The 27,611-nt window shown below is 30.1% G+C and overlaps 1 protein-coding gene across 1 annotated transcript in view; it reads left to right on the plus strand.

Moving 5' to 3' along the window:
- Positions 1–3,405: 3,405 nt before the first annotated feature.
- The window catches only part of Smp_165440 (putative netrin receptor unc5), a gene marked incomplete at its 5' end in the record, with an annotated part of 53,570 nt that continues 29,364 nt past the window's right edge, over positions 3,406–27,611 (plus strand). The window contains 3 exons of the mRNA XM_018789169.1: positions 3,406–3,890; positions 15,017–15,068; positions 24,890–25,070. Of these exons, the coding sequence (XP_018654639.1) occupies positions 3,406–3,890; positions 15,017–15,068; positions 24,890–25,070 (718 nt within the window). The remainder of the gene's footprint in view (positions 3,891–15,016; positions 15,069–24,889; positions 25,071–27,611) is intronic.

Consider the following 27,611-nt stretch of genomic DNA (forward strand, 5'->3'; position numbering starts at 1 on the left):
ATAAAAACTACAATGCCATGATTTGTCATAGTGAATATCTTTAGTGATTTCCACTTATACATTGATTTATTCAGTTTAGGAAGTTTTCTACGTCTTGCATTTAAATCTGCTTTCTTTAACAAAAAGTAAATAATAAAAATATAGGAGTGAATTATCTCAATACGTTTTGGATTCTGGGGTGAAAAAAATTGATCACTCTGTTTTAAAGCCTTTTAGACTTCATTTTAAAATTAAACTCGCTGTTTTTGGATTTTACCTAATGAACGAAGGAAAGAAACTCGTTATCTTTCCAATTTCTTGTAGGTTAATATCAAGTAATTCAAATAACAATGAAATCATACACAGTCATCTATGAAATGAAGGTTGTAAATGCTGTGTATAGGTTTTTATAAATGTGATTGTAGGGATATCTGATATAAGCAACTAAAATAACTATCTCTCCTAATTTGTCTATCAGTATTTAACTTTTTGTTTTTCCACTATGTGGTATATTTGGTTGACAGGTATTTTTGTTGAAAAACATGTTGGACATATACTAGATTGTGCACTTAAATTAAGTTTTGTTTATAAAATATTATGTTAATGAACTGTTTATTTTTAGAAAAAAAAAGCAAGATACGAATGTAATCTTTGTAAAAAAAATAACAGAAAATTAGTTTAAATAGTGAATAACAAATGTAAACCTTTTCCCATAACACTAAGAATGCACTGTAGTTTAGTGTAGCAAACAAAATGGCTTAAAAAGAAGAATTATTTCGCACACATGTACCCATGACTGTCACAAGTGCATTACAATAGAGATTTATAAAAGTTGAAATGAGTAAAGAACTCTGTATATAGTGTGAAAACTTTCTGTTCCATCTATCAAATGATGAACATAGAAAATCTGCCATTTATTTCAATGAAATGGATTATTTCCGTTTGTAGCCATTGAAAATGTCACAATTATTTATTAAGTGACTGGTATTCTCTTATAACAATCTGTGACAGGTCAGAAATAATTGACTTATGTTATTAAAAAATTGTTCAAATTGTTTACATTTAAAATACAGAACCTGTTTAGGGAGATATCTGAAATATACTGTTTGACTAAATTTCCACTAATATCCATTACATTTACTTCTATATGAAGTGGATACTTCGTTTCTAAAATTAATTGATGGGCTTGTTAGCATTAGCTCAGTTGTATTTTGCAACTAGAATTCTTAATTAATTTTTGGGATAATAATTTATTTTCCATTGTACTAGTAGTGATATATGAGAATATTTCGAAACTTGAATAACCTATTCCTGCACCATTTTTAAATGTGGTCATTGTTTCTTAGATAGTTTTGTTAAGCACTTACTACGATGGTGATTCCATAGGATTACTATGTGCTACAATTGGGATAGTTGCCTTAGCGAACAAAAATCTCAATAACATCTATATTACTTAATGATAATCAGTAGCAGTACTACAATCCAATAAAATTATTTAGGGTTTTTTATCGAAAATTACATGAACCAATCGAAAAATATAAGGGGATTTTACTTATACGATACAGGATCCCGTTTAAAAACGAACATTAAACATGATTTCATTAAAACGTAATTCAATATCGTTGAAAAAACTTAAGCAACTAACCTTTTTCATTAAAAGATGAGTAGATTTACACATAAATTTCAATGGGTACTTGTTGTGAATGTAGAATGGATACAGTTAAAGAAACAATAAACATGGTAATATTTCACAGACTCATATGCACTGATTCTGTTTACTTAGGTTAGTCTTCTCAACCAACAAAATAATCCTGTTTTTTAATCAACTTTCTCATAAAATGTTTAATTCTTATATCATCAAAAAACACAGGTCAGTGTTCCCTTAAAATTATATTTTAGTATCGAAAATACGATGAAACATAGTTGGTCATGATTTAATTAAACATAATTTTCATGAATCGGGGTTAATTTTTTACAGACCAGATTGCCAAAGGACAATTTTTATCATAAGGTAACTTATTTGTTTACTTACTTCAGTTATATTGGCCAGAAAACTCATCTGCAACATGCCTAGTAAGATATTTTAACTTATGTGGAGTTATTTTATACAGAAGAGATTAATGTCGAAAAATTATAATATGCATTTTACTGATAAGTTCTGTGAATACTAATCATGAAAATTAAACTTATATGACAATGATCGCAAAGCATTTTGACCTACTGTCTTTTCAAACGACATTTGTTTCTATCCTCATAAGTAAGGCTATTCTTGTAATAATCTAGTATTTTTGGTCAAAAATATACGCTTGGTTTGAATTTATATGATAAGTAGCATAAATGCCTTCGATTTCATCAAGTAACACAATTTCCTTACTAACTTTATCGCTCTGTCGACAAAATAGTTCAGTAAGTAAATGTCGTTTTCTTCACTAAATAAAATAAAGTTACCTAATTTTGTTTTCGCGGTTTATATTTATCATTTAAATAACTGGCATAAATCTGTTTAGCTATTCGTTAAATGAGCAGCAGCGTAACTTAAACTAAGAATTCCCACTTGAATTTCGTAACGTGAACAAGGAGTAGTAAATATGAGTTGTTACAAAATTAATTGTTTTGCTTTTACACCATGAATCTTTTATTGCTAATAATTCAAAACTAAGCAAGGCACCAAGGAGAATACCTAGAAAATTTTTTACTCATTTTCGATTGCATTCCCAAATAATGAAGCTAGTAGAAAGATTTCGGTAAGATATTAAACGGCTAACAGAGAATACATGAATAACAAGCTTCCAAGTCTATTCGTTTTATAAAAGAAATACAGATTCAGGTTCCAGACGTCTTTTTATATAATCCTTTTAACTTAAGTTATATGGCTTTGGTTTCTGTGGTTTTGCAATCATAAGCATTATTCAATGAACTACCTGATTTTAAATTTCAACTCATAATGATAGATCAAGTTCTTCATACCCCAAATTATACGGAATAAACCAATCAAGTATTTTTTTAGCGAAAGATAGCAATAATTTTTATGGTTAATAAATATACAAAAATAGTAATTAATCTAACATAGTTCGAAGGATTTATCTAAACCAAAACAAGTGATTTCAGGTAGTGCATTTTGGTCCCATATTAACTGTATTCAAAGCACCGTATTATTTCAACGAGATGATTGGTTTGTTTGCATGTAAATCTTCGTTCTGATTGGTTAAAACAGAATTGATAAATCACTCCATAATTGGTTGGCTTCATAACAAGCGAAATCTTCTGAGTTTCCACTTTATATGATGCATATAAAAATAATCTTCATAATAGTTTATCATTTTTATACTCATCTAGTCCCATTCAAAATGCTTATATACAAGTTATTTAATACGAAAACTTAATACACTAGAATTACTTAGTCAATTTTAAATATTTCACAGAATAATGTTACAAAGATTTCTATTGACTGTAGCTGAACTTTTCCTGACACTTTCTTATCCTATTCCAGCTGATTCACAAGAGGATTTAGTACAACCAGATGAAACACATTTAGAGGGTGTTCCAGTATTTATTCAGCATCCTAAACCATTGTATTATACAACGAAAAACAAACCAGCTACAATTGAATGTGTCGCTGAACCAGTTTCACATGCTGCTATCAAATGTGCTGAACAAACAATACCATACAAAGGTCCCGGTGAGTCTGGGATATTGGAGATCCAAAAGTTGAACTCAGATAATTTACCGGATCCAGATGGCAAACGTTGGAAACTACGCTTGGAAGTCAGAGCTAAAGATGTGGAAGAATGGTTCGACACATATGTTTGTCATTGTGAAGCGTGGAACAAAGTGGTTAAGCTACAAAGACCGAAAAAAGTTATAAAGACCGAAAAAAGTTATCAGCAATACGACAGAAATCAAAGAAGCATGTAAGTTTAAAATAACTATTATTATTATTATTATTATTATTATAGATATCACCATTGAGTTTACTGAGAAAAGTCTAATGTTAGAAATTATTGGGGATTTAGTTTGAAGGACGTTTTATTTTTATTGCAAACTACTAATTCATTCGTTTTCCAACAGATGAATGATGTAAACGAATAACATTTAAGTCAGCGAACTCTAAATCAACAGACCCATTAGACAATTATTCGAGGACATCAGCTTATCTTATTTGACCCACTGTTCTCATGATGAACTTATTGAATAATGTGAAAAGCCTAACCAGAAGATAATAAACGTTATTAGGACATTCGATATCTACATTTTGTGTTCATTAAATAACTTGTCTTATCTGTATATAATCTATATTTCTCATATGTACACGGTATGATAGTCAGTTTAAAGTAAACTTAATTGCCTTATTTTTCAAACAAATATTTATGGTCGGAAGAGGGTTTTGTGGAGATTTTAGTAATTTTATATAGTTGAAATCATGAGTCACTTGAAGCTAGACCTCCATGGAAAACCTGGAAGCACTGCACGGTCGTTTCTGAGGTAAATTGTAAAAAACTAAGTAATTCATATCTATATATCTTTTTGTATAAATATATTGTGTAATGCGAGCGTTACGTCCACTATTACTATCTGATTTATTGAAGTGAATATACTTAAGGCAAGTTGGAAGTTAAAAAGATTTTTCATACCAACATTTAAGTTTCCTCTAGTCTCTTGTTAATTGAAAAATTAGTGATCCATTGATAAGTTTGATAGATTATGAAGGTAAGTAAAATGAGAGAACCTAGAGTTAGCAAAATGTTCCAAAAGGATCTAGCTCTAGCTTATCGTACACTTTTTTTAACATAGCACGAAAGTATCTCGGAGAGCATGGGAAATTTATCCATGCTGTAATATAAAGAATGAAAAGCACTCGCTTTAATACTTGTGAAAAGATTCACTACAGTGCAATATGTAATAAATAACTGTATCTCATATCAGTTTGAACTGATAACTTATCAATATACATTCATAACTATTTCTTTAATTAGTGGCTTAATATCTGTCATTCTATACTAATGAGTCAAACGGGTTATTCTTTTATGTCACTTAACTTCCTGATTAACAAATCCCGAACACCAAACCATCAAAGTCATTATGGATTCTAATAAATGGGCCTAAGTCTGACCGCCATACAAGGTCCTCCTCATTCATGTTTTATCACACAAAAAGAAGATTATTACAAATGAACACTGTAGGAAGGTTTAAGAAAGAAAGTTTATTTGTAGTTTGTATTACTTATGGTAAATTTATTATAAGACTATAAGAATTTAGGTTTAAAACTAATTTTTTGTTAAAATGACCAAATCTTAATTGTTTTCAATGTATTCCATATACATTTATTTACATTAAAATGTGCAAAACTAGAAAATCTAGGGAAATCAATTTTTAATTCGACTTATATGCATGGTGTGCATATACATGTAATGTTAAGGCTTAAGATTTAATAATAGACTGATCGATTCTTTACATTTATTACTTGTGTTAAGGCCTAGATTTATCTGGGTTTAATGGGTGATTGAAAATGTTTTAGTTTAGGCTATAAACAATTTAGAATAAGAGCTTTATGAGATTGCTGTCGTATAAGCTTCAATAGACGGCATCAGTGCAACTTATTGTGTGTGTGGGACATCTTCTTTGTAGTCAGAGTATAATACCTCTCTTAGTTCAGTCTTTTTCTCCAGATTATGTCCAATGGGTTTCATTTATTTCAAACTCGGACAGGCCGTATCTTTTCATTTTTTCCGCTATTTGGATAACTTTCACGGTCTCTTATATTGTCCGGACATTTCATTTACCAATATTAAATGTTGTTCTGGTTGTTAGAAAGGGTGTCGGTATCTTGGCTTTTGGAAAATCCTAACTTTTACCATGAAGAGTGGTAACTTTTCTGAATGGAGACCCTCTAATCCTCATGGCAAATTTCAAACGGTTTATACGACTTTTCCTCATTAGCCTCTCGTAGTGAGATTCTTTATTACGAGGGAGGACTGGTAACCCTAGGCTCAGCCATCCCTTGTCCGGGATTTAGAAAACTGTTTACCCTAGAGGAGTTCCAGGTGGATTGAATGTATGACATACCTATATTGAGCAAGATTCATCTTTATTAAACAACGGATAATAATGTAACTTTCTTCTAGGTATTCACACAGACATGTTTTGGTGATAAGTTGATGATTGGAAAACTTCATTATTGATTCATAAACTTCAATGTCGTTGATTGGATAAGGTTAGACATAAAACCGTAGGACGTCGGCTCAGTAGTTTTGGGATTAGGCAGTCGGGCGTGCGCTAGCGGTTTCGGGTTCGAATCCGATGGGATCCCAGAGTCGTGAGTGTACACTTCTGAGGAGTCCAATACTAAGACAGAGTGTCCGTTTAGTGTTTTCAATCTTTCAGTGGTGGTCTACCCGGGATTGGTTCACGATTTCAATGAAATTCAAATAAATTCAATCACCCAAAAGTATCAGAAACCTCGTTGCAGCTAGATCTGTATTACAATCACAGTGTTTGATATTTAATATGTGTGCCTAGATTTTAGGTATTGGCTATAGTGTAGGGAAAAAGAGTATATACATTAGCACTTTTGTAGAGAGCAGGTAAGTTACTTGGCTGTGAGTTCGCATGGTAGTGTTATTAGTGAGAGTTGGATATAGTATCAATGCTAATGTGAGCATCACATGGCATCTGATAACGTTTGCAGTAAAGAACTGGTAAACTTTAACACTTCATTGACGGAAATACAATACCTGATGGTTTTTCTAATCCTTAATCTACATAACATTCCAACTAAGAATTGTGTACTAGTAATTAAAGTTCCTTCGCTAGTTACAATTATCATATTTTGATGAAAGTAATATGCTGGATAGCTTCACTACAGTTGGAAGCGAAAGCGTGCGACATTGTCACTCAGATATTTATTCTGATAACGGGAGTAGTCTACGTTTGTCAGGGTGTAAATGTTCAAAGGTAATCAAATGAAGTCATCTCTGTCACAAGATTGTCTTTTATCAATTTAGGTTCAAAAATTAGACTGATTATACCGTTCACTGATGTTAAAATCCTTGATTAACGAATAAAGTGAATATATTGTTTTTTACAATATGAGTTAACAATAGGAAAGTTGGAGTAACACAAGACGGAAATAATACGAAGTGTTAAAAAAGAAATGGATTAACTATGTTTAAAGGCAATTTCTTTACGCCTAGAACCATTCTCATCTAGATGTGGTTTTTTTCAAGTACAGAGTTGATTAACTAGTAATAACTTATAGGATAACTTGAACAGTCCAGTGACACAAGCTCTTACTTTCTTCATAATCTCCCTTATTTGAATTATAAGCAGTGAATAGAAGCGGTCAACTACTGTGGCTTCTCATTGTAGCTTTTATTTATTCTGATATGACATCTTGACAGTGATCAATTATTTTCTATTCTTTAAATATATACTACAATTTAAGATAAACACGACGTCAAAAAATTCTGAAAAGTTAAATAACGTGAACGTTTGTGTGTGTGTTTGTGCATCGTGGTACTTACTATTATTAGAATTATTATTACCAGCACGGTGATTGTGTATATTCCTTCCAATCCTGACCTACAGAATATTTAAATAGCTATCTGTTTACATCTTGTTTATTTACTCTATCTGTCTATTGTCAAAAAAATAATATGCAAACATAATGTACAAACTTAGTGAATAATAATTAGTTATTCATTTATCTAAATAAATTGTGTCTTCCTTTACATTAATGTCAACTAGAAATCAATTGCATGCTTTTATTTAATGTTACCATCGTATGGCCACAAAACATTTTTGTTTCGAGATAATTAATAGAAAAGAAAACTTATTTTTTGGTTTAGTCCCCTACCCACCTACCTCCCTACCTACCTACCTACCTACCTACTTTTTATTGTCGAGTAAAACGAAGGCGATAATTCTTAGTTTTTGACAATATTTTGACTTTTATATAAATTTTTTTAAAAATTTAATCTTAATGTAACATAATGAACTAATGAAATATGTTTAGAATATTGAGAAATACTTCTCTATGATAAATTTATATACTAATGTCATTTTTATTGTTTATAACAATACTAATACACTGTATACTAATTGAATATCCAGTGTCATACTTAAATATAGAGGTATATCTGTATATATACATTTGTCAAATAATATGCCATTATGTTCATATTCATATAAGTGTACTCAAAGGCTAATCATTCATATGAAAAACAAACAAACAAACTGTATCTTAATGATTCATGTCTAATATGATGTTTCTTTCACATGTAAAACAATCAATTACTAAGAAAATGTATAAATGTATTTATGTGCAAATATACATTATTGAAGTATTTGTACTGATGTACTTGAATCTAAGGTGTGTACATTAAAGTTGCGATTAATTAAATAGTTGTTTAGCTATTTTTTTAAGTAAGTTGTCAAGTGGAAGAGTACAGTTTTGGAGATATAATTTAAAAAGATGTCTTTTTTCTTTTTTGTTTGAATTATATAAATGAACTTCTCGAAGATTTGAACTGAAATCAATAATGCTACATAGAGACTTAGTCTAAATAATAAATTTTTTGGATATGTGGGGGATTGGAACTTTGAATAATTTGCGAAGAAGTAGGAATCAATAACCATTAATGAAGAGGTTACTATCAGGAAGTAAATGTAGTGTGAAATTGTAAGGTTATAACTTATCTCGAAGGACCTATTCAGAAACAAAAACTTGGAAATAAAAATCAGTACCTGTGAACTAAGCTTTTAAGATATTAGATGAACGTATGAAATATATATCGTCCGGTCATCATTAACCTAGTACTTCTGGATTATGTTTCTGCTTGACCACAACACCGTTCATCCGTAAAATTCAGTCTCTATTGGTAAACATTATTGTAAAACATTTAAGTCGTGCATGCCACACACAGTTCTGAATTCATTTATTAGAACAATAACTGACTCCTTTCAAAGAAAATGTACACACGTAATATGTGTGTGTTCTAAATGATACAGTCAGATATAAAGTATTTGTGAGGCAAATGTCGTTTTCACTTGACTTAGTATTTAGTATTTAAAGAGATAATTCTTGGTGAGACCAGTATGCTTCAACATTTGAGTCACGGGATAGAATGAAATTTCGATTACTATATAATAGTATAATTATGTGTGTCGGTTATAAAATAGGTAGGGCCAAAAAATATATATTTAAATAGCATACTACTAAGGATTAATCCAATTAGTCGAATTTGAGATCATTTTTGCAAACAACAATTTATCCCTTTTTCTTACTACTGAACTCTTAGGTTACGAGGTTTGACTGTTTTAAAGTATACAGTATTCTGGTGCAGTTCTGTTCTTTGATCTGGATGGTTTGATTGAGGAGCGCCCTTGGTTCTTCAGCATAAACTTGGAGCAGAAGTCTTGAATTTTGTGCTGATGATATTGTTCAGAAGAATGATGAAAGCCCCATAACCAAACCATCCAGACCAGAGAACAAAACACTAAAATCATCCACCAGAGCTACAAATCCTCTCCACCGTATACAGTATTAACTGATATGTGAAATACACTCAACTAACAATGTCCATTACTAATTTAGTTTCTTACCAGTTTGAATAAACGTAATAAAACTGTAAATAGGAAGAATACAAGGTTACATGGACTCTGACAATCATTAAAAAAGAATAAATCTAAAACGATGACATTGAGCTTACGATAAAATGATAATAGAAGTAATAGTGACCACATGCATTTACTTATTTTATCTCAAAAATTTGAATAATCGTTTTACTTGAATCACAATTTCTTCTATGCGTTGAGCCTATTCATCTGAAAATTTATAATTCTGTCGTTTGTAATGTGTAAGGGTGTGTCTGTGTTTAATATTACAATAGTTTTAAAGGTTAGTCATTAATAAACTACTTTTAATTGTTATAATGAAACGTTAAAAAAATCTTTTCTTTATCTAGACTCTTACTAATGACAAATTAACTTGACGCTAATTTGTTTTGCCTCCCTTCATCTACCCATTTCATTTGTATTTATTTGACCTATGATGTAGTATATATTCACAAAATAACTATGATATATATATACATATATATTCACCCAATGAAGCACTTTATACAAACTATACAAACTGTACTGGCCTACAGAAATCAAATTGAAGTATGTAAATTAAAATTATTTAATAGCTTTGATTTGCAAGGTTGACTAAGTAAATTTGTGATAGGGTTTTATTGAAACTATTGTTTGTCAGTGAACAAGCATTTCCTTTAGAAAGAGTATTTTAAGATAAGTTCATTTCATTACACTCAATACGTTTAAATTCTAAAGAGATTTTACAGTTGACCAAACAGGAAAGTATAGATTGGTTATATTATTGAAGATGGGATTCGTAAAACATGATAATCTGAAAGTAATTTTTATTGAAAATATTTGAAGTCAATACTTGGCATTGGTAAACAGACCAAATTTACGTACGTAGTTAATGTGACAAAAGAGCATGATTATTGACAAAGCTATTCCTTTAAATGTATGCGTCGTGCAAAGACTATAGGTTTATGAGTAACATTTTATTGACAGTGTAAATCAATCACATTTATATATAGTGTTATGAATTTAAAAAGTTGAAGATGAAAACTTACCTAGATGTTTCCAGGAAGAGAGTAGTTTATGGGTTGTTTTCGTCAGAAATTACTCTCGATGATCCTTAACTTCAAATCACAACTACGTTTTTCGCATATTCGTTGTAATGTGAGTAGTACAGGTTCTTGTCAATCATTTCTTTGGGATTACCAACGAAGTTTGTCAGAAGAGGAAGTTCGACGTAACTTATATGAAATTACACGAGCAAACTATTACTAATTAGTGTATTTTACTTTTGAAGATAATAATCTAGACGACTTACAGACATTGATATTAGTTGTGAACAGTGATTATTGTTATACCTAGTGCAACAAAAGAGGTACGAAAAATTTCGCTTCACCCTATGTTATTACATAGCTATTTTGATTAACTATTATTTAACGGAAGATGAAACCAATCATGTAATTTTATGCTTAGTTTATCAATGTGGTTGTTTTTAAAATAAATGATGAACTTCGTACAAATTACAGAATCTCATATTGAAAGATACAAAAATTTATTTCTATGCATCTCAGAGTTGATATTCACCCCCGGGACTCGAACCTGGTACCGCTCACTTCAAACGCCATCTGGTTATCCACTCATATACTGAGTCCTGATAGCCGTCTGCTTGTGCAATGGAATGAACATCAACTCTGGGGTGCAGGTACATCCGGCTGACGAACCTCAAATAGGACGAAATGCGCGTCCTGGTTTCCACTTGTTAGCCACTATCCATCTTTGCTTATAAAGCTTGTGAGTTAAGGCAGTATCGAGGCAATCCTCACAGGATGCACATATGCCAACATGAGACTGACCGATTGCAGTCCTAAAGAACAATAAGAAGATTCATGTAAAACAATACCAAGCAAACTTCACTACATATGTTTCTTTTCGTTATAACTCAACAATGGCAGAAATAAGATTAGTTTAACTAATGTTGTCAGTGTACAGAAGTGAATGGTGTCTATTCATGATCTTATTGATATACCAATGGAAATGAAGCAATACATTGACTTAAAAGAAGTTCGTTAATTTCAATTTGAATTAAGAGAAAACCATGACCTTTGTCTCTTTAGTATCATCGTCACATCATCTACATATTATTATAAGATTCGGTAAATTAAATGAGAAACTTCAGTTTTTTCAGTTTTCTTAAGAATAATTTATTTCTTTATTGATAACAAATCATTTTTTTGTGGATTCATTAAGTGTATACATCAACAAGTATATTGACATAAACACATATAAGTCTATGTGAACCAACAAATTTAATTATCAAAATGTGAACCAACAAATTTAATTATCAAAATGAGAAGGAAAAAGTAAATTTACATTGAATTTCTAATTAGCCCTAAATGATGTGCTTGTTATACATGTTACTGAGTTTCAGTTAACCTTTGAAATCACTCATTGGCAGTTAATTGATTTTTTTCTTTGATTTTATCGCATTCTCGAAATGTGATACTTAGAGACTGATTAACCAATTTAATTTTTGATTTGTTAATTTTGTTCCGTTTTTAATGATTTTTCAATGGCAGGCATAGTTCTAACTTCAAAATCATCAATGTTGCATCAAATAATGTATGCAAGAACGTTAACGTCCAATTGATACTTATTCAACGAATTTTTAAATTGACCTTTTTAAAAAGAATTTAGCTCGATCCTTCCATTCGTTTGTTAAATCATCTAAAATTATTTATCTGCCTTTATTCTTTTCTCAAAGAGAGTAGATGTGATTCAGGTACTATTGAAAAAAAGATCACTATCTGTCCACGAAAGTGGATCTGTATTCATAGACTCTGAATAAATCTTCCTTATGATGATTCATATGTATCAGTGTGTGTGGGGGGGGACAACTTAAGAAAGGTCAATATTAATCATGAACCCATGTTGTTAATTTATGGTTTTCTTAAAACAGTCTATAGATTATGCAGTATTGTATTTTTATGTTTTAAAACGAATGTTTTAAATTTTCTAATACGCATGTTAAAAATCACACTTTTTTTGTGTAAAATACATCTGGAGAGAGTTATGTAATCAAGATAACCATCTGATTTGATTGAAAAAAGAACTAATACGGAACGAACTTTTCTTCTTCTTCGTCTAGATGTTAGTTTGATTATGTCATGAAATTTATAATTACGGTTAAGTATGTTTGTCTTATGAAGGGATCAAATATGACTCATTGTAATTTTAACGTTCTTTTTAATAGTGTTATGTTTACTTATTTCAACTTCATTTCATTCATGGCTTTTTATAACATGTATAATTTGATTAATTAACTCGGTAACAGTCACTATTTTTAGTTTATCTGATGACAAAAAACAAGTGTATGATGAATAGTTTTGAAAGTATATTATCAGCTAGAGAAATCATCTTACAAAATTTCTAAGGCTAACCATGAATGAAACAAGTGAAATCTGAGGATGATAAATTTATTTTCAAAGAAATGATTTATGGGTATGTAATTCCTTCAAATGTAGTAAATTATATACAGTTGTTTGATTTTATTATTTTATTCAACTGGTAAGAAGTTTTGTTGAAAAGTAGTCTGATACTCAACGAAAGCTGAATGTGATCATATCTCTGTCAATTGCTTAACTATATAGTATGCCTTAAAATTTCATTTCATTTGATATACATAACTACGAAAAGCAAAATTTAGTTAAGCCATATGTTAGTAGGATAAGCGGTGGCGCAAGTGTGTTTAGTTGCTTTATTTACACAGATTTCTATATCCCCTGCAAATTATTAAGTCAACATAGTTTTTCCAGTAACCAATTAAGTGTTGTTTATTAATGAGTTTATAGACGTTAGTAATAATCTACGTATAACTTTGTGAGTTAAGATGTAAGACCTAAGTGAGATAACTTTTAATTAAAATAGTTAGCTAACATGTGTGGTTTTAGATTTTAATGTAATTAAAGGGACCTGAAACGTAAACATCTCAAGAAATTGTATTCAAAACAGTTATGTTGATAATTTAGGACCATATCCAATAACTACCACTAGCATTCATGATATCAGAATTTCAGCAGCTGTTTCATAAAACTAAACTTTTGTTAGAACTCATCAATGTGGTGTTCTTAGGTGTGTGTAATGATAAATTTACTCAAAGAGCTATCAGACAATCTTTAAGATAGGCAGGCCGCTGCTAGCAGTAGAGCGTAGGGAGTGTGTTCAGTCTTGTTTGAGACTCATCTGTTGAATGCGTTTTAGTGTTGTTGTCCACAGTGACATTCGAATCCAGTCAGATGTTTCATTACTATTTTGTGTAGATTGTCTCAATAATGTCACAAATCCATCGTGAACCTCGTTGGCATTACAAGGATAGGTAAAACGCTAATAAATAAAATTCAACACCCAAATAGTAGAAGTTTGGCACCGAGAAGTTTACGACGAAGTATCACAATTCCTGAAACAGTTTTCAGGATTACAGTATGTTTAAAGTATGTGCTTAGCAATAATTCGTTTCATTCTGCTGACTGTATTTTGTACGATCATTATTCACACAACATCAAACTATAAGCAGTTTATGGTTTATTCTGAATGGATCGCCAAACCAAACGTTATTTTTGCCATATGAGATATCGAGGCTGTCAATTGTAGTTGTTATCGTTTTTTACTAGCATATTTATTTCATTTATTGTATTGCAGATTATGTACAGTGAACGATACATTGATGTTTACGTGACAGCCAACTTCATACAGAATTTATAGATGAAAGCCTGATTTTATTTAATGTTGTTCACCATTTTTCTGTAACTGTAATATGAAGTAGCGTTAGCCGGGTAGATGTTTTTCTGAAACTAAGCAACACTAGTTAGTGCAAAGTTTTGAATTGGATGTACATGTTTCATTGAAATTATTGAGAAAAACAATTGCTTAGGACCATTGCATAGTTTTTCTTCCAATATTCATTACTACTACAAGGTACAATGCGAGGTATATTCGCACTTCATATAGAAGATTGTCGTCTCGACTAAGTTGCATTTTACACTTTTCAAAGCTCGTTTCGTTATATGATATTAACATTCCCAGAGGAGATGAAAAATTGTTTCTTCATATATCAAACTTATTGAAAATACCTGACAGTTCCTGGTTATGAGAATTTAGTTTCGACATACTTTTATCATTTTAGTGATTAGTTGGTCAATCCTATTGTGCTCTTGATAGTATTGACTTGTATACATGTTAATAAATATGCTTACTAAGATTGTTGCAGGAACTCGAACAAACATTATATGAATCTTTTAAAAGTGTGTATGTCTTTGAAAGTAATATTCATTTATCATGGATAATTTAAGTTCCTGAATTTCTCGCCTAATAGTTATTGATGATTCGCTACTCCATTTTTACATGAGAAATGGTCATTCTAAGGGAATACATATTTATATCTTTTCTATTTATTTAGATTTAGACGAAAAATTCCAATTGGAACCAGTTTCAACAGATTTAGCTGTCAGTAAACGTCTTGTGCTAACGTGCCTACCGCCTGAAGGAGATCCAGATCCTGAAGTAGGTTAATTCGTTTATTATCATTGGTTTTTTATACCTGTTAAAATAACATGAATACTAATTGTACTTAATATCTTACGTGCTTATACATGTTTTGTTTTATAGCAAATGTCTGCATATTTTCTGTTAGTATATTTACAAATTGCTAAGTACTCATCGATTATATGTATCATATTGTATTATTAGACCATGTGAATACCATGCTTATGATCTTTGTATGAGTCAGGTTAGTAAACATTGTGAACAATATTTATGATGTACAGAAACGTTCAAACAATATAAACCGATAGGTTCAGTATTTTGTAAAGTACAGCACTTAAGTAAAGAATGATAACATATCACGAAGTTTGTTGGTTCACCTATATTTAACTAGTTATTATGGTTTTATAGAATAAAATATACCCCTATCAAGTGAGAACTATGCTTTATAACCAGGTGTAAATTAATAAGATCAACGTCATCAGTCAAACACATAAAATAAAGTGTTTCAATCCATTTCTTACTTTGCTAGACTGTCAATACATGAAATCTTGGGGCTGTTTTGTTTTTTTAAGCTGATAGAATATAAGTGTTGTTATTACAACCATCTAAGCAAAACCGATGGTATGGTTTGATGCTAAAACATCAAGAAAACCACAATATAATGACAAGATAATTAGTCAAAATCATTTTATTCTAAAGATAATCCAGTTGTACAGATACCTAAAATCTCAACACAGTTACACCATTTTAGCCTAATGACTAACCATTTCAGGGGATAAAAAATCTCATAACACCGATATCTTTTAAAGTGTAATTGACTCTCATAACCTAGTTAATAAAGATATATAGTTTTGAAATAGTAGTTGGTAATCCAAAAATATCTGGTAAACATTCAATTTACTAGTCTCATGTAAAACGAAGTACATCTTGAAAATTCCGTTTGTAGTCACCATTAAATATAAGATCATAATTTTGATGTTATATTTTACATGATACTTTCAACATCTGATCTCTGTTAAATGTTCATAAATCTCATTTTAAACAATTGACTGTTTGCTAAATAAAAATTGGGTAGATATTTCATGTAAGTTTACCAGTAAAACCCGGCTTCTTCACAATAAATTCATTCCGTGAAGTCAAATAAAAAAGTACACAAATTGTCTGCTTGTTTAATGTAGCTCTTGTTTTATCTAAGTAATAGAGCAACTGATCGACACTGCATGTGTGAAGAAATAATTGTGAGCTTAGATGGATACATTCTTAAATCTCAGTCCTTTTGTACTGTTTCTGAGTAACTTACTTTATAATTCTAATCAAGTTTGACAAACTGATACCTCTGACTTTTTGTATTAATAATCCCAATTCAGATGGTTTTCAAATCTTGAAAGAAAAGATAATTGAAATAAACTTGCACTCGTTGTACTAGTTTTAGAAAATAACTACTTGATATAGTCTTGAGAGTTTTATGTGATATCTCAGTGTTATCATGCATTCGATGATTCTGAATATCGAAAACTATGAAACATCAACTGTGCAAATGGGAAAATTCAGTGTTCAAGTAAATATAGTTTTAAGGGTTCAGGGAAAAAATATGCTTATTTCAAAAGTTAGGACTAAGAAGTATCATCAGTCATAAGAGGTCTTGTTGAAATTATGTTTCACAGTTGCAAATCATACGCTTTTTTAATAGATGGTGAGGAACTACGTCACTTAAATTAGGTACAAACAGTAGACCCTATTGACTTACATTTTAGAAATTTTAAATGAGAGATTTAGGAAAATTTCATTAGCTCGGTATTTTGAGAAACTATGTAAGCACAAATGAGGTTATGGTTGATTAAGAGTCAAAACTTTTTTACGACAAGATTGCCATCTCAGTCTTATTTTTCAAAGAGTTTTGTGCTGTGAAGGTCACTTTGGGACAATATTTTTCAGTTACTAGAACTGTGACTCAAAAAAATAATGAAATTCTAGACCAGAAAATTTGTTGAAGTAGTTATAATTGACAATTTTCTGAATTCTGTTTAAATAAAATGACTAATATTCTCCGAATTTATTTTAACTAATTATTTAAAATCTGCGATTAAATAAGTCACCATTCACTCTTGTCATGTTTTAAGAAAAAAGAGTGGTCTTAAGAAGTTAGTGAGACAGTAATAATCTTATATGAAACTAATTTGATTTACTAAGATTTTCCCACTTGTTCCTACTATTTATTCCTATCTACAATAATGATTGATTAGGAATTAAAATTCCTGGTGAATTTACAATAAGGGTTTACTATGATAGTGTATCTAGTGAAACGTCAGTTACTAAGCATAATTTTTTTTTCAAAAAATATCGACTTATCACTTTCAGTAATTCAGCTTCATTTATTATTTATTTTAGTGAGAAAAAACACAACAAAAATCTTAGACAAACACTCATTCAGTTACTGACAATTGCAAACTGAAATTGTCACATGGGCACATCATTATTTTTAGACAAACCATATTATTTTATCGATATTACTACTAATGCATGTAATGTGCATATTTATGGTGCGGCAAAACACTTATCAGATGTAAATTAACCAAGTGATTTACTCTGCATATATAGAGAGAGAAAAATGTAAATTTCAGTAGTACCTAGTCACTGGAGATATTAGTTAGCGTTTTCAGTAAGAAAATTATTAAATCTTTACTAATGGAAAGGTTTATCGGAAAAGAATATCTCGGGAGCTAGACGTTTCCGTCTAGTATGTATGTGGTCTTAATTGAATGAATTTAGGAATCTCAGTTGCATTTTAAAATTTAATCTGACATATGAAACTGCTGAAATAAAATTAAGATCACTAAATTTTAGCATTACAGAAAATTTGATTTGAGAATTTTATAATCCACTGATGTGTAAATTAAATTAAAGTGCACGTGTTTAATGAGGACGTGATTACATAATCTGTATTTAGATAGTGCACTTAGGATGGACTTAATTCAGTCGATCATATCCCACTGTCTTTACTGAAGTGTTCAACGATGTAATGAGTTACATATCACTAGTAACAGCTCTAAGACTTATGATCCACGTAGTAATCCTTTGTATTACTGATAATTGGCTCCATCTCCGTATGTCTGTGTCCACTGACTGAAAGGAATTCAAGTAAATAATCAATGGAAAATTGCTGAAAAAATTTTGCTCAGATAATATTTTTATTATAACTGCTTCAGCGGGGTTAATCATAACACAGTTGGCATTTTTATAAATATTTAATTTTGAATGGTTTTGGTAGAATTTCCTTTAGCTAATAGAGCCGGTTCAATTCCCTGTTAGCTATCTGATCAAAAACACTTTTTGACTGTCCATATTTCTTTGGCAAGGAAACGACTATTATCACCACAACAAAAGGTAATTAATTACCCTCATTCAAATGGGCTTCTGAAGGCTTTGTAGTTCTGATTCAAGGTTAAGGTGAATAATTGTTATCCTATTTCTACTGCTAGGGTTCAAAGAACAAACATTAAAGTTGTAAGGTTCACACCAACGATTGTAGATTACCCGTTAAGTGTCAAACTACATTAGAATCAGAACCATTTAAATGTAACTTATTTTCTGTGATGTTTTCCCAGATTAAAAGAAAATGAGTTTATTTAGGTTTTTAGTAATCATTTTCAAATGTGAGCCTCAGGTACTCATGCGAACATAGCAAATTCGCGTTTACCTATGAATATATCTTACGATGAAACGTATTTTGCAATCAAATGGTTTAAGACTTCTGAATCTTTCCGTGAAATTAGATATTCTCATAGTAAGATCAATTGACAAAACTTTGTTAAATGAAGATTATTTTTTCTGAGTGACAAATTCGTTTCAAAGAAACAGTGTATCATAGATCATATGAAGTTAGGATTCAGTGAAACTATATTCAATTGGCTAAAATTATTTTTCTCCATTTAATTTAGTGAATTTTTTGGTATAATCAAGATATATTCTACATATTTAATTGAATTTAGGATTGGCGTTTTTTTAATTGTTCACATTTCCTATCATTTCAATATTAAGATAATCTGTGACCTCGACTAGTTATCTATAATGCATCTGTCTAGTAGTAAACAAATGGACTATTATTAAAGGGAACATAAGGCACAAAATACTTAACCTCTGTCATCTATGCTATCCATTAATAGTGAACATATATATATAATGGAGTGGTGGTGATAATTGTAGCTGAGATGCGGTGTAGTGAATTATGATGGATTAGACAGGTTTTTTTGTTCAGATTAGCTTGAAGATAAATATCCTAAAATTACAGAAGTAACAATGTTGTTCTTTTCAATGTTATCTAGTGAAATATGAAAACATTAGATAGATAATGCTGTAAAAGTTTTATTTTCCGGGCAAATCATCAACTCAATAGATGAACAAAAACAAATAAACAAATAGGAAAATATTAATAAGCTAATTCACAATGGGAGTGACTAATATATATGAGTAGATGAAGTATCTTTTAAATATAACAAAGAAAACTTTATCAATCATACACGTTAAAGATTAGAAAATATTTATTCATGTATCTTAAAAAAAAACTGGAACAAAATCTAAGGTTTGATGGATGGAAGGTTATTATAGGCACAGCATATTAAGCAACAATTAGTGCTTTGAGACTGAAACACTTTTTAAGGTACTTGTAAGGTCTATTTTAGTCTAAATATAAAGTTAAATTTCTCTATCAAGGTTTTGTTTTTAAATGTGACTATGAGTAATGGTAGTTCCTATGACAAGCCCATATCTAATTACTGTAAAGATAAGATTAAAGTCTAAGAGAAATCAACTTTGTTCTAGCTTAAATATCCTTTCTTTTTCATTAGTGTTTAATTTGAATAGAAGCTGTTTACAGTTCTAAGATGGAAACACATTTTTTTACAACCGTCTAAGAGTTTGGAAAAAAAAAATTGCCATAGACTTGAGTAAGCGTGAATGAAAATTTAAATAACCATTCTTAATCCCATTAAACTAAGTGTAATACTACTTATAATTGCGAGATTAAATTACTATGCAGGACAGTATTTCAACATTTAAATGAGCTCAAAGAGTTTTCTGATATTATCTAGAATACTATAAAAGTTAAGCGTTCATTAAGAAAATATGTTGGTGAACTCATGTATTCCTAATAAAGTTTACATCACACAGATCTATTCAAACTCTTAATGTCATAATAAGTAGGGGTCTTGGAGATTTATTTTCTAAAATTACTGGAAAAAACAAACATAAAATATCAATCCAATTTAAATGTTGTAAAATGCTGAACCATATTCAAAATACTTTGTAAGTAATTAAGAAGTAAATATTGATGGTCATAAATTTAGATGTGCAGTTAACTACTTCATTATTTAATTACGCCACTTGACTTTGAGGGTACTATTATATCTCTCATACATCATCAATATTAGAATGAATTTCCGTACTTTAATCGTTATAATATAATTTTCTTCAGTTATCCAATAAAAGCAATGAGAAAGTATGTATGTAATTTAGGTTATAGGGTTTTTGTTTAATACGTTTAATAAAACTACGTCGTACGTTTTTTATAGGAATAAAGAAGGAACGTATTCGATCAAGGTTAGAAGTGCTGAAATACTTTTTTCAAACACATGACAGAGAACTTTCAACGTACTTATATTTCCCATTATATAAGATCAGTATAAAACCTATCTCAGTTGCATCTCAATAAGTTCCATTATTATTTCAAACCTTTGTCAGTAAGATGAAATTTAACTGATAAAGTCTAATCTTCTTTCAATGTCTAAAATATGGTTTATTGTATTGAAACTGAATAATAAGAATCTTTTTACCGACACTCATTATCATTGTATTACTTAAATAATTGTTTTTTAGCTGAAAAAAAAATTGACAAAAAGGCATGAAGTTAAATAAATGGTTTTGTTTTAGCATATTCATGGTTGATTGCATTTAAGAAGTCTAGTTACGTAGATAGTAAAGGGATATAGCTTTTCTGGTTGTTTAGTCGGTCATTCCCGACAAATATTTGAGTTATTTTTGTCATTACGACGTTTAATTGTTTAAAAGGTTTTCAAGAAAAATTAGGAGGATTAAGCAGCTGTTTTATTGGTGGGTAGTACTCAGTCTAAACTATATCCAATATATTTGCTCTATCCTATTAGAGGATTATTGGTCGTTACGCGAATATTAATTGGTTTGTTCACGTACTTTATCATCAACCAAAATGCCTCAATCAACCGAAATATTAATAAATCATGGCAAACAGTCTAAGTAAACTAGTTAGTCAAAATTTTCATAGGTGTACATGGTAGTCTAGCAACACTTTGGAGGTGGGAAAGTGTATCATTTTACCCTAACATAGGTATTGTATTATTTGCAAAGAATATAACTATTTGAATAAGATTGAGATAACTATTTTCTTTGTATTTTATGTATTGTGTAATCGTAATATCCAGAATAAAACTTTTTCATACTAAACCAAGTTCTGTTTTTAATTACGTTGCAAGAGGAATTATATGATGATGGTTGCTAACTTTCATCATGCAACCTATGCGATATGCACTTTCACAAAATAACCCACATTACAAACCATGCAGTAGCTTATATTAGCCGTTACAACGACCGCTGCGAAACCGTTTTCAATAAATTCAAAATTTAGCTTAAGTCATTAAGCAGACGAGTACTCTAACCTTATATTCTCTTTCTACTAGAGCTGTATCAACATGTTAAAGGATTATTTATTTATTGGTAAGAGTAGAACATACACGTGAATACGTTAATTTTTTATGCTAAAGAAGTACTGAGACACTTCTAATACTATTTGTCGTTTAGGAAACTTCTGATTGACATTTTGTTAAAACAAAGTCAAGAATAACAGAACTATGTAAGTGAATATATTTCTGGCAAGGAGGAAATAATGTAAAAATTAAATGACTTCTATTTTTGCTCATTTCACTATTTTTGCTAATTGGAGAGAAACATTTACAAAAAATATAAATATCCACTTGTGCTACTATTATTATAATCTAATGTTTTGGTTTTCCGCTTTTATATATGTCATAGTTACTAATTAGCTCTCCTAAGTGTGAAACATACTTAGATACAAGTTGTACTTTTAAGGCTATTATTAACTACAAGCGTACTTGTGCACACCAACCACCTAAATCAACACTACTTCAAAAACTAATACTTATTCTTTGGATCCTTTATGCATATTCATAGTTGATTTATATGAATTGATAAAAGCTAGAGGAGAAATAGTAGCCACTGATATGAATAAGCTTAATTAGTATGTGAAAGTATTTTTAGAAGAGTTTTTGTTGATTTATATGAATTGATAAAAGCTAGAGGAGAAATAGTAGCCACTGATATGAATAAGCTTAATTAGTATGTGAAAGTATTTTTAGAAGAGTTTTTTGAAATACAATGTTTAACTTCCTTTTCAAGAAATAGGTATAAGTCAAATTGCTTGTATACATTTGTATTTTCTTTACAGACATTGTCTATCATATTACGATTACAATATCCAATACTGGGTGTGATAATAATAGAAAAAGTAATATAAACAAAGTTTATAATGTAGTTTAAAAAACAGTAATAATGTTAACACCCATGAATGTTCTAGTAGTGTTATTTAAGAGATTTTAATCACTAGGTGTTTTATAAACGTGATTCGAATAAAATAAAACAAATCATCAGTCTTTTGGAGATACTGCCTTTTAGTGTACAAAATCAGATACTTATCAGAGTGAACTTAAGCAAGAGCCCTGGTTTATTTCATGACTTTAGTGTAAAGCAAATTTTTAAACATCTATAGTCCCATGAGTGTCCAAGTACTATATTCATGAGAGTTTGATTTTTATTTCATTATATCGTTGTTAGTGCTTTTCCAGGGAGAATCAAATTATCTGTCAAAATATCCAACATTTTGGTAAAAAACTCGTCGTGCTTCAGAAAAGTTAAACTTTAAACATCAAATTATTAACCTGGTTGAAATTTAAATACCGACTTGCGTATAGCTATCGTAATCAAAACATTTAATATTGTAATTGAACATTTAGAAATCACAGAAATCGCTTTGTCCTCATGAACAGCATCAAAAAGAAATCCTGAAGTCTAGGACTCCCTAAAATATGTTATTATATTATAAGGAATATTAACTTCGGTGTTTACTATTTCTAAATTTGTGTCCATGAATTTTTAGTATTTCAATTTGATTCATCTTAGGAACTACAAAAGTTTTCATCTAAATTATTCAAAAACATCATTTGAATATATGGCACTAAAGTCAGAATTTAATGGGTTTGGTCAATAACGCACTACGCGAAGCCAGGTTTCATTATTCTCTATAATAACCTATTCCACAGGTCGGTTGTTGAGTTCAAAAGTCCAGTCCGTCAAGCCTCTCACAAAACTAAGAAAAGTATCCTATATAGTGTGACTTGATTATCGTCAGTTTTAAAAATAATGACATTATCGCATAAAACTATCCACAAAAATTAGAATTTTAAATATGAGTGCAGTTGTATTTAGTGACAGTAATTGTGTGAAATTTCTAAAAGATTCCAATCTCCTATTTATTGACACATCAATCCCTCGAAAGATTACTCATTCATTTATGGTCTAATGGTTTTATACAAACTATTGGAAAAAGTTTAAGGCTTTTAATGATTTTATTTTGACAGAAACGGATTTTATTGATAAACTGGAGAGAATACTTTCGTAACTAAGCAAATATTATTTGGTTTTTTATATAAAGGCATACGTTAAGTTGCAATGTAATGAGAATTAATAGAAAAAATGAAGTTTAAGCAGAAAACTTATTAAACATTCCAAATAGATGTCTGTTACTAATAATCATTCCAGAAAAACAAGACTGTAACTTCAAAATGTTACTTAAAACATAAATTTACCTAACATATCCGTTCATGCAAGGAATATATATATATATATATATATATACTTTTATCATAGACAACAAAGTTTCTCACTGACTCTCTCGAGGTTTTAACATTGAAAATCAAAATGTCATTTCCATTACTTTGTCAATATAACTAGTAAAGCATTAACCAATAGAAATAAGTACTTTGGTTTGGACAAATTTAATAAATCTATTAGTATGAATACTGTTTCTACTGATAATTTTCCCGTCGATATAAAAAGAAAAAAATCAAGTTCCAGGATTTTAGTTAAGCTGTCTACATCGTTCTGAAACAAAATGGTTTGATGAATTACGCGTTTACGTACCCTATAACATTAGTTAAACTTTAATAAAATGATAAAATCACTCAAATAACATTGATTAGTTGAAACTGATCAGTAAACCTTAAACTGAATATAACATCATAATTTTGAGGAACTTATCAGACTGACTTAAGATTCAAAGTAAATAGTAATGGTTATTTTTCTACTCATTGGGATATTACAAATATATTAATTTATTTATAATAATGGTTGCTGTTATTGTCAATGTATATGGGCATGGGATCTCTTTCACTAGTAAATTATTCGATGAATTTTTGAACGTTTATAAAAGTCGAAACGGTTAGAATCTAAATCATGCATCCTTGGCCCGCATCTGTGATAAATATGATTTAAACCAGATATATGAATATGGAAATACGAATACTCTTTGGGAATCAGTGGAAAGATTTGAATTAGTCAAGAGTTTGAACATTGAATAGTTTCTGAATTTATTTTGTTCTTTGGAACCATTTTTGGTCTCACTCCCCCCCCCAAAATAAATATCAAAGTGACCTTTCCCTTTTTTATTTTATCATCTTAATTTTAGGTTTATTGGTTAAAAGATGGAAAGCGTGTTGATACTAAATCGTTTCCACATATTGTAATTAATGACTATAATCACTTGATCATAGAGAATACAACAACTTCAGACAGTGGAAATTATACATGTGTAGCGGCCTGTCTTAATGGTGAGAAAAGACGTGCAGTTGCTCGAGTCAATATTTTCCGTAAGTTCGATTGATACTGTTCCTTGTTTAAATTAACTCCCTCACTAAGCTGGTAACGCCTTCAAGGTTTGTTGCAACAAATTTAGGATTGTCCATATTATTCAATATTCGTTTGACTAAGTAGCAGGAAATAAAGTTTTGTTTTTTGCCAATCAAGCAAAAGAAATAACTGATGCTTTTCAAAGTATGTAACAATATTAAGCTCATATCATGTCACTTTTTAGTTAAATGAGCAAATAAAATGTATATACAAAGTTTACCAATAACTTAAAAACTGATGTGTATGCGCTTAATTAAACAGGAGGGTAAGTCATGTTTATGTGAGTTTTACAAATTCCTAGTGACATATTTACATAAAGTAATGTTGATTATGGTAAGACAATGTTTTCCGTTAAAAAGACAATCACTTTTTCCGACATAGGAAAATGTAACTATTTGATTGGAAAGATACTTGTTTAACTTTAAAAAATTACGTCACACAAATTACTGTGCCAAATTGACTTAACCAAGTACATCAATTCAATTTCAAGTTGTGTGTGCGCATATTATATTTAAAATTACCAGAAGAAATTGCTTTTAATAGCTCATAGATAAATAATTACTGGTTTTGAAATAACACCGACAGAAATACGAGGTAAAACTTAATCGGGGTTACATATTCTGGCCATTACCGTTAGGAATGACAGGATATTGGATTGTCTACCAGATACCGGATTCATAACTTCAAACAATTAAAACTTTTGCCTCTGATTACAAATGCTAGTAACTAATACTACGTTTCATACTGTAAAGAACAGCCGGTTGGTTTCCCTTCATCTTAGAACTAGAAATAAAATAAGTAACTACTAGGAACATCGGACAGGGAGTTTCGTATTTTCTACAACATAATATTGAAATTTTTCAACCATTATTAACATTGCTATTTGAGTAAGCAGTTTGTAAATAGGGAATGACCTTGTCTTATGAAATAAATAATGAGTATATATAGTTATTAATTGAAAATTTACTCATTGGAAACTCGTTTTACAGTAAATTCTTATTTCAGCGTTTAGAAAACTGAGATATTTCAGTGAAATATAACTTATTAAGCGATAAGTGTACAGGAAAACATTTGCTACATGTGTACTCATGTATAATCAACGAGTTCACATATTTTTAAAACAACCTCAATCACATTAGCCAACAGCCGCCTAATATAATATTTCAAGTGATTAAATTATTTTTTTAACTAATGTTGTATTATCTAAGTTGAATACTTTATTTCAGAGTTTACATTGTCGTTCTACCCATTATGTTATCCGTTTGTTACATTCAAATCAGTGTTTTAAAATAGTTTATAACTGCAAATTAAGTTTGAAAATACTTCAATAAAATTTAAATTCTCAAAACCAGTGTCCACTTATTACTTTTAGCCTACAATTCCGCCATGAATCGACCAGTGAGTGGTGATTTGACTAACTGGGGTGAGTGGGGAACATGCTATAAACTTACAGCAGAAGGAAGTAATGCTCGAACAGTTTGTCAACAAACCCGTTATCGTGTATGTGCCAGTCAAATAACCTCAAAAACTGAATTTAAATCACTTGATTTGAGTCATCTAGTAACAGATCAGTGTCCTTTGCCTTTATTCCAGACAAGAAATTGCTCTTCCAGTCAGTGTATCAGTAAGTGAAATTCCGTTTGCCTAAACTAATGGTTTGAGTAATATCATTCCCATTGAGGTAGTAGTTTATAAATCATTGCTAAACTTAAAGTTACGATCAGGACCTTACATTGCATTGAAACTGGCTGATCTAGATATATAAGAACATGTTGTTCGAAATACAATACACTTGCCAATTTTTAGATTATATAAACCAGCTGATAACTAGTTTTTCATATATTTTTCAAGTAATGTGTTACGGGTAAAAGTTTGGTGAAGTAGAATAATAAAGTAATATGATATACAGTGTAAAATTGATCGAAGTAGACCGGTTGAAAAAAATTTGTCAATTTTTTTAAACAGCTTACTAACACTTCAGAATGAATATGTAAAAACGACCAGGAATAAAATGAGATATTATTCAAAAAAAAGCTAATGAAATGCAATGCATTTGTCAAGGGTTTTCCTCATTATCAAGCACAATGTTATATAACATTAGGGCGAATAATCACCAGAAATATGCTAATTTCCAATTAGCCAAATTTTCGGTACAGAGTTTAGTGAACGTGCTTGTCTTCACATATCCTGAATAATTTCAATCGAACAAAGTAACTGAGTGATTAAAACTTTTGACTTGAAAAACAGAAGCCATTAGAGGTATGATATAAAAATCTACATCATACCTGAATAATGTTGCCGATTAAATCCAATTTTTCAACTACTAGAATTAAAAGGATCATTAAATTATTGGTTTTCACTTCACTAATTAATTTGAATTTATATAATAAAGTATCTTTTAAACACCTAAAAAATGGACAACGGTACACATTTGATCAAGTTTACTTCTGTTCAGTTTATGTACTTTTTAAGTGTTTTAAAAGCCACAAAATTTTTCAAGA

Source organism: Schistosoma mansoni, chromosome W, assembly GCF_000237925.1.
Source record: "Schistosoma mansoni strain Puerto Rico chromosome W, complete genome".
Taxonomy (NCBI): Eukaryota; Metazoa; Platyhelminthes; class Trematoda; order Strigeidida; family Schistosomatidae; genus Schistosoma; species Schistosoma mansoni.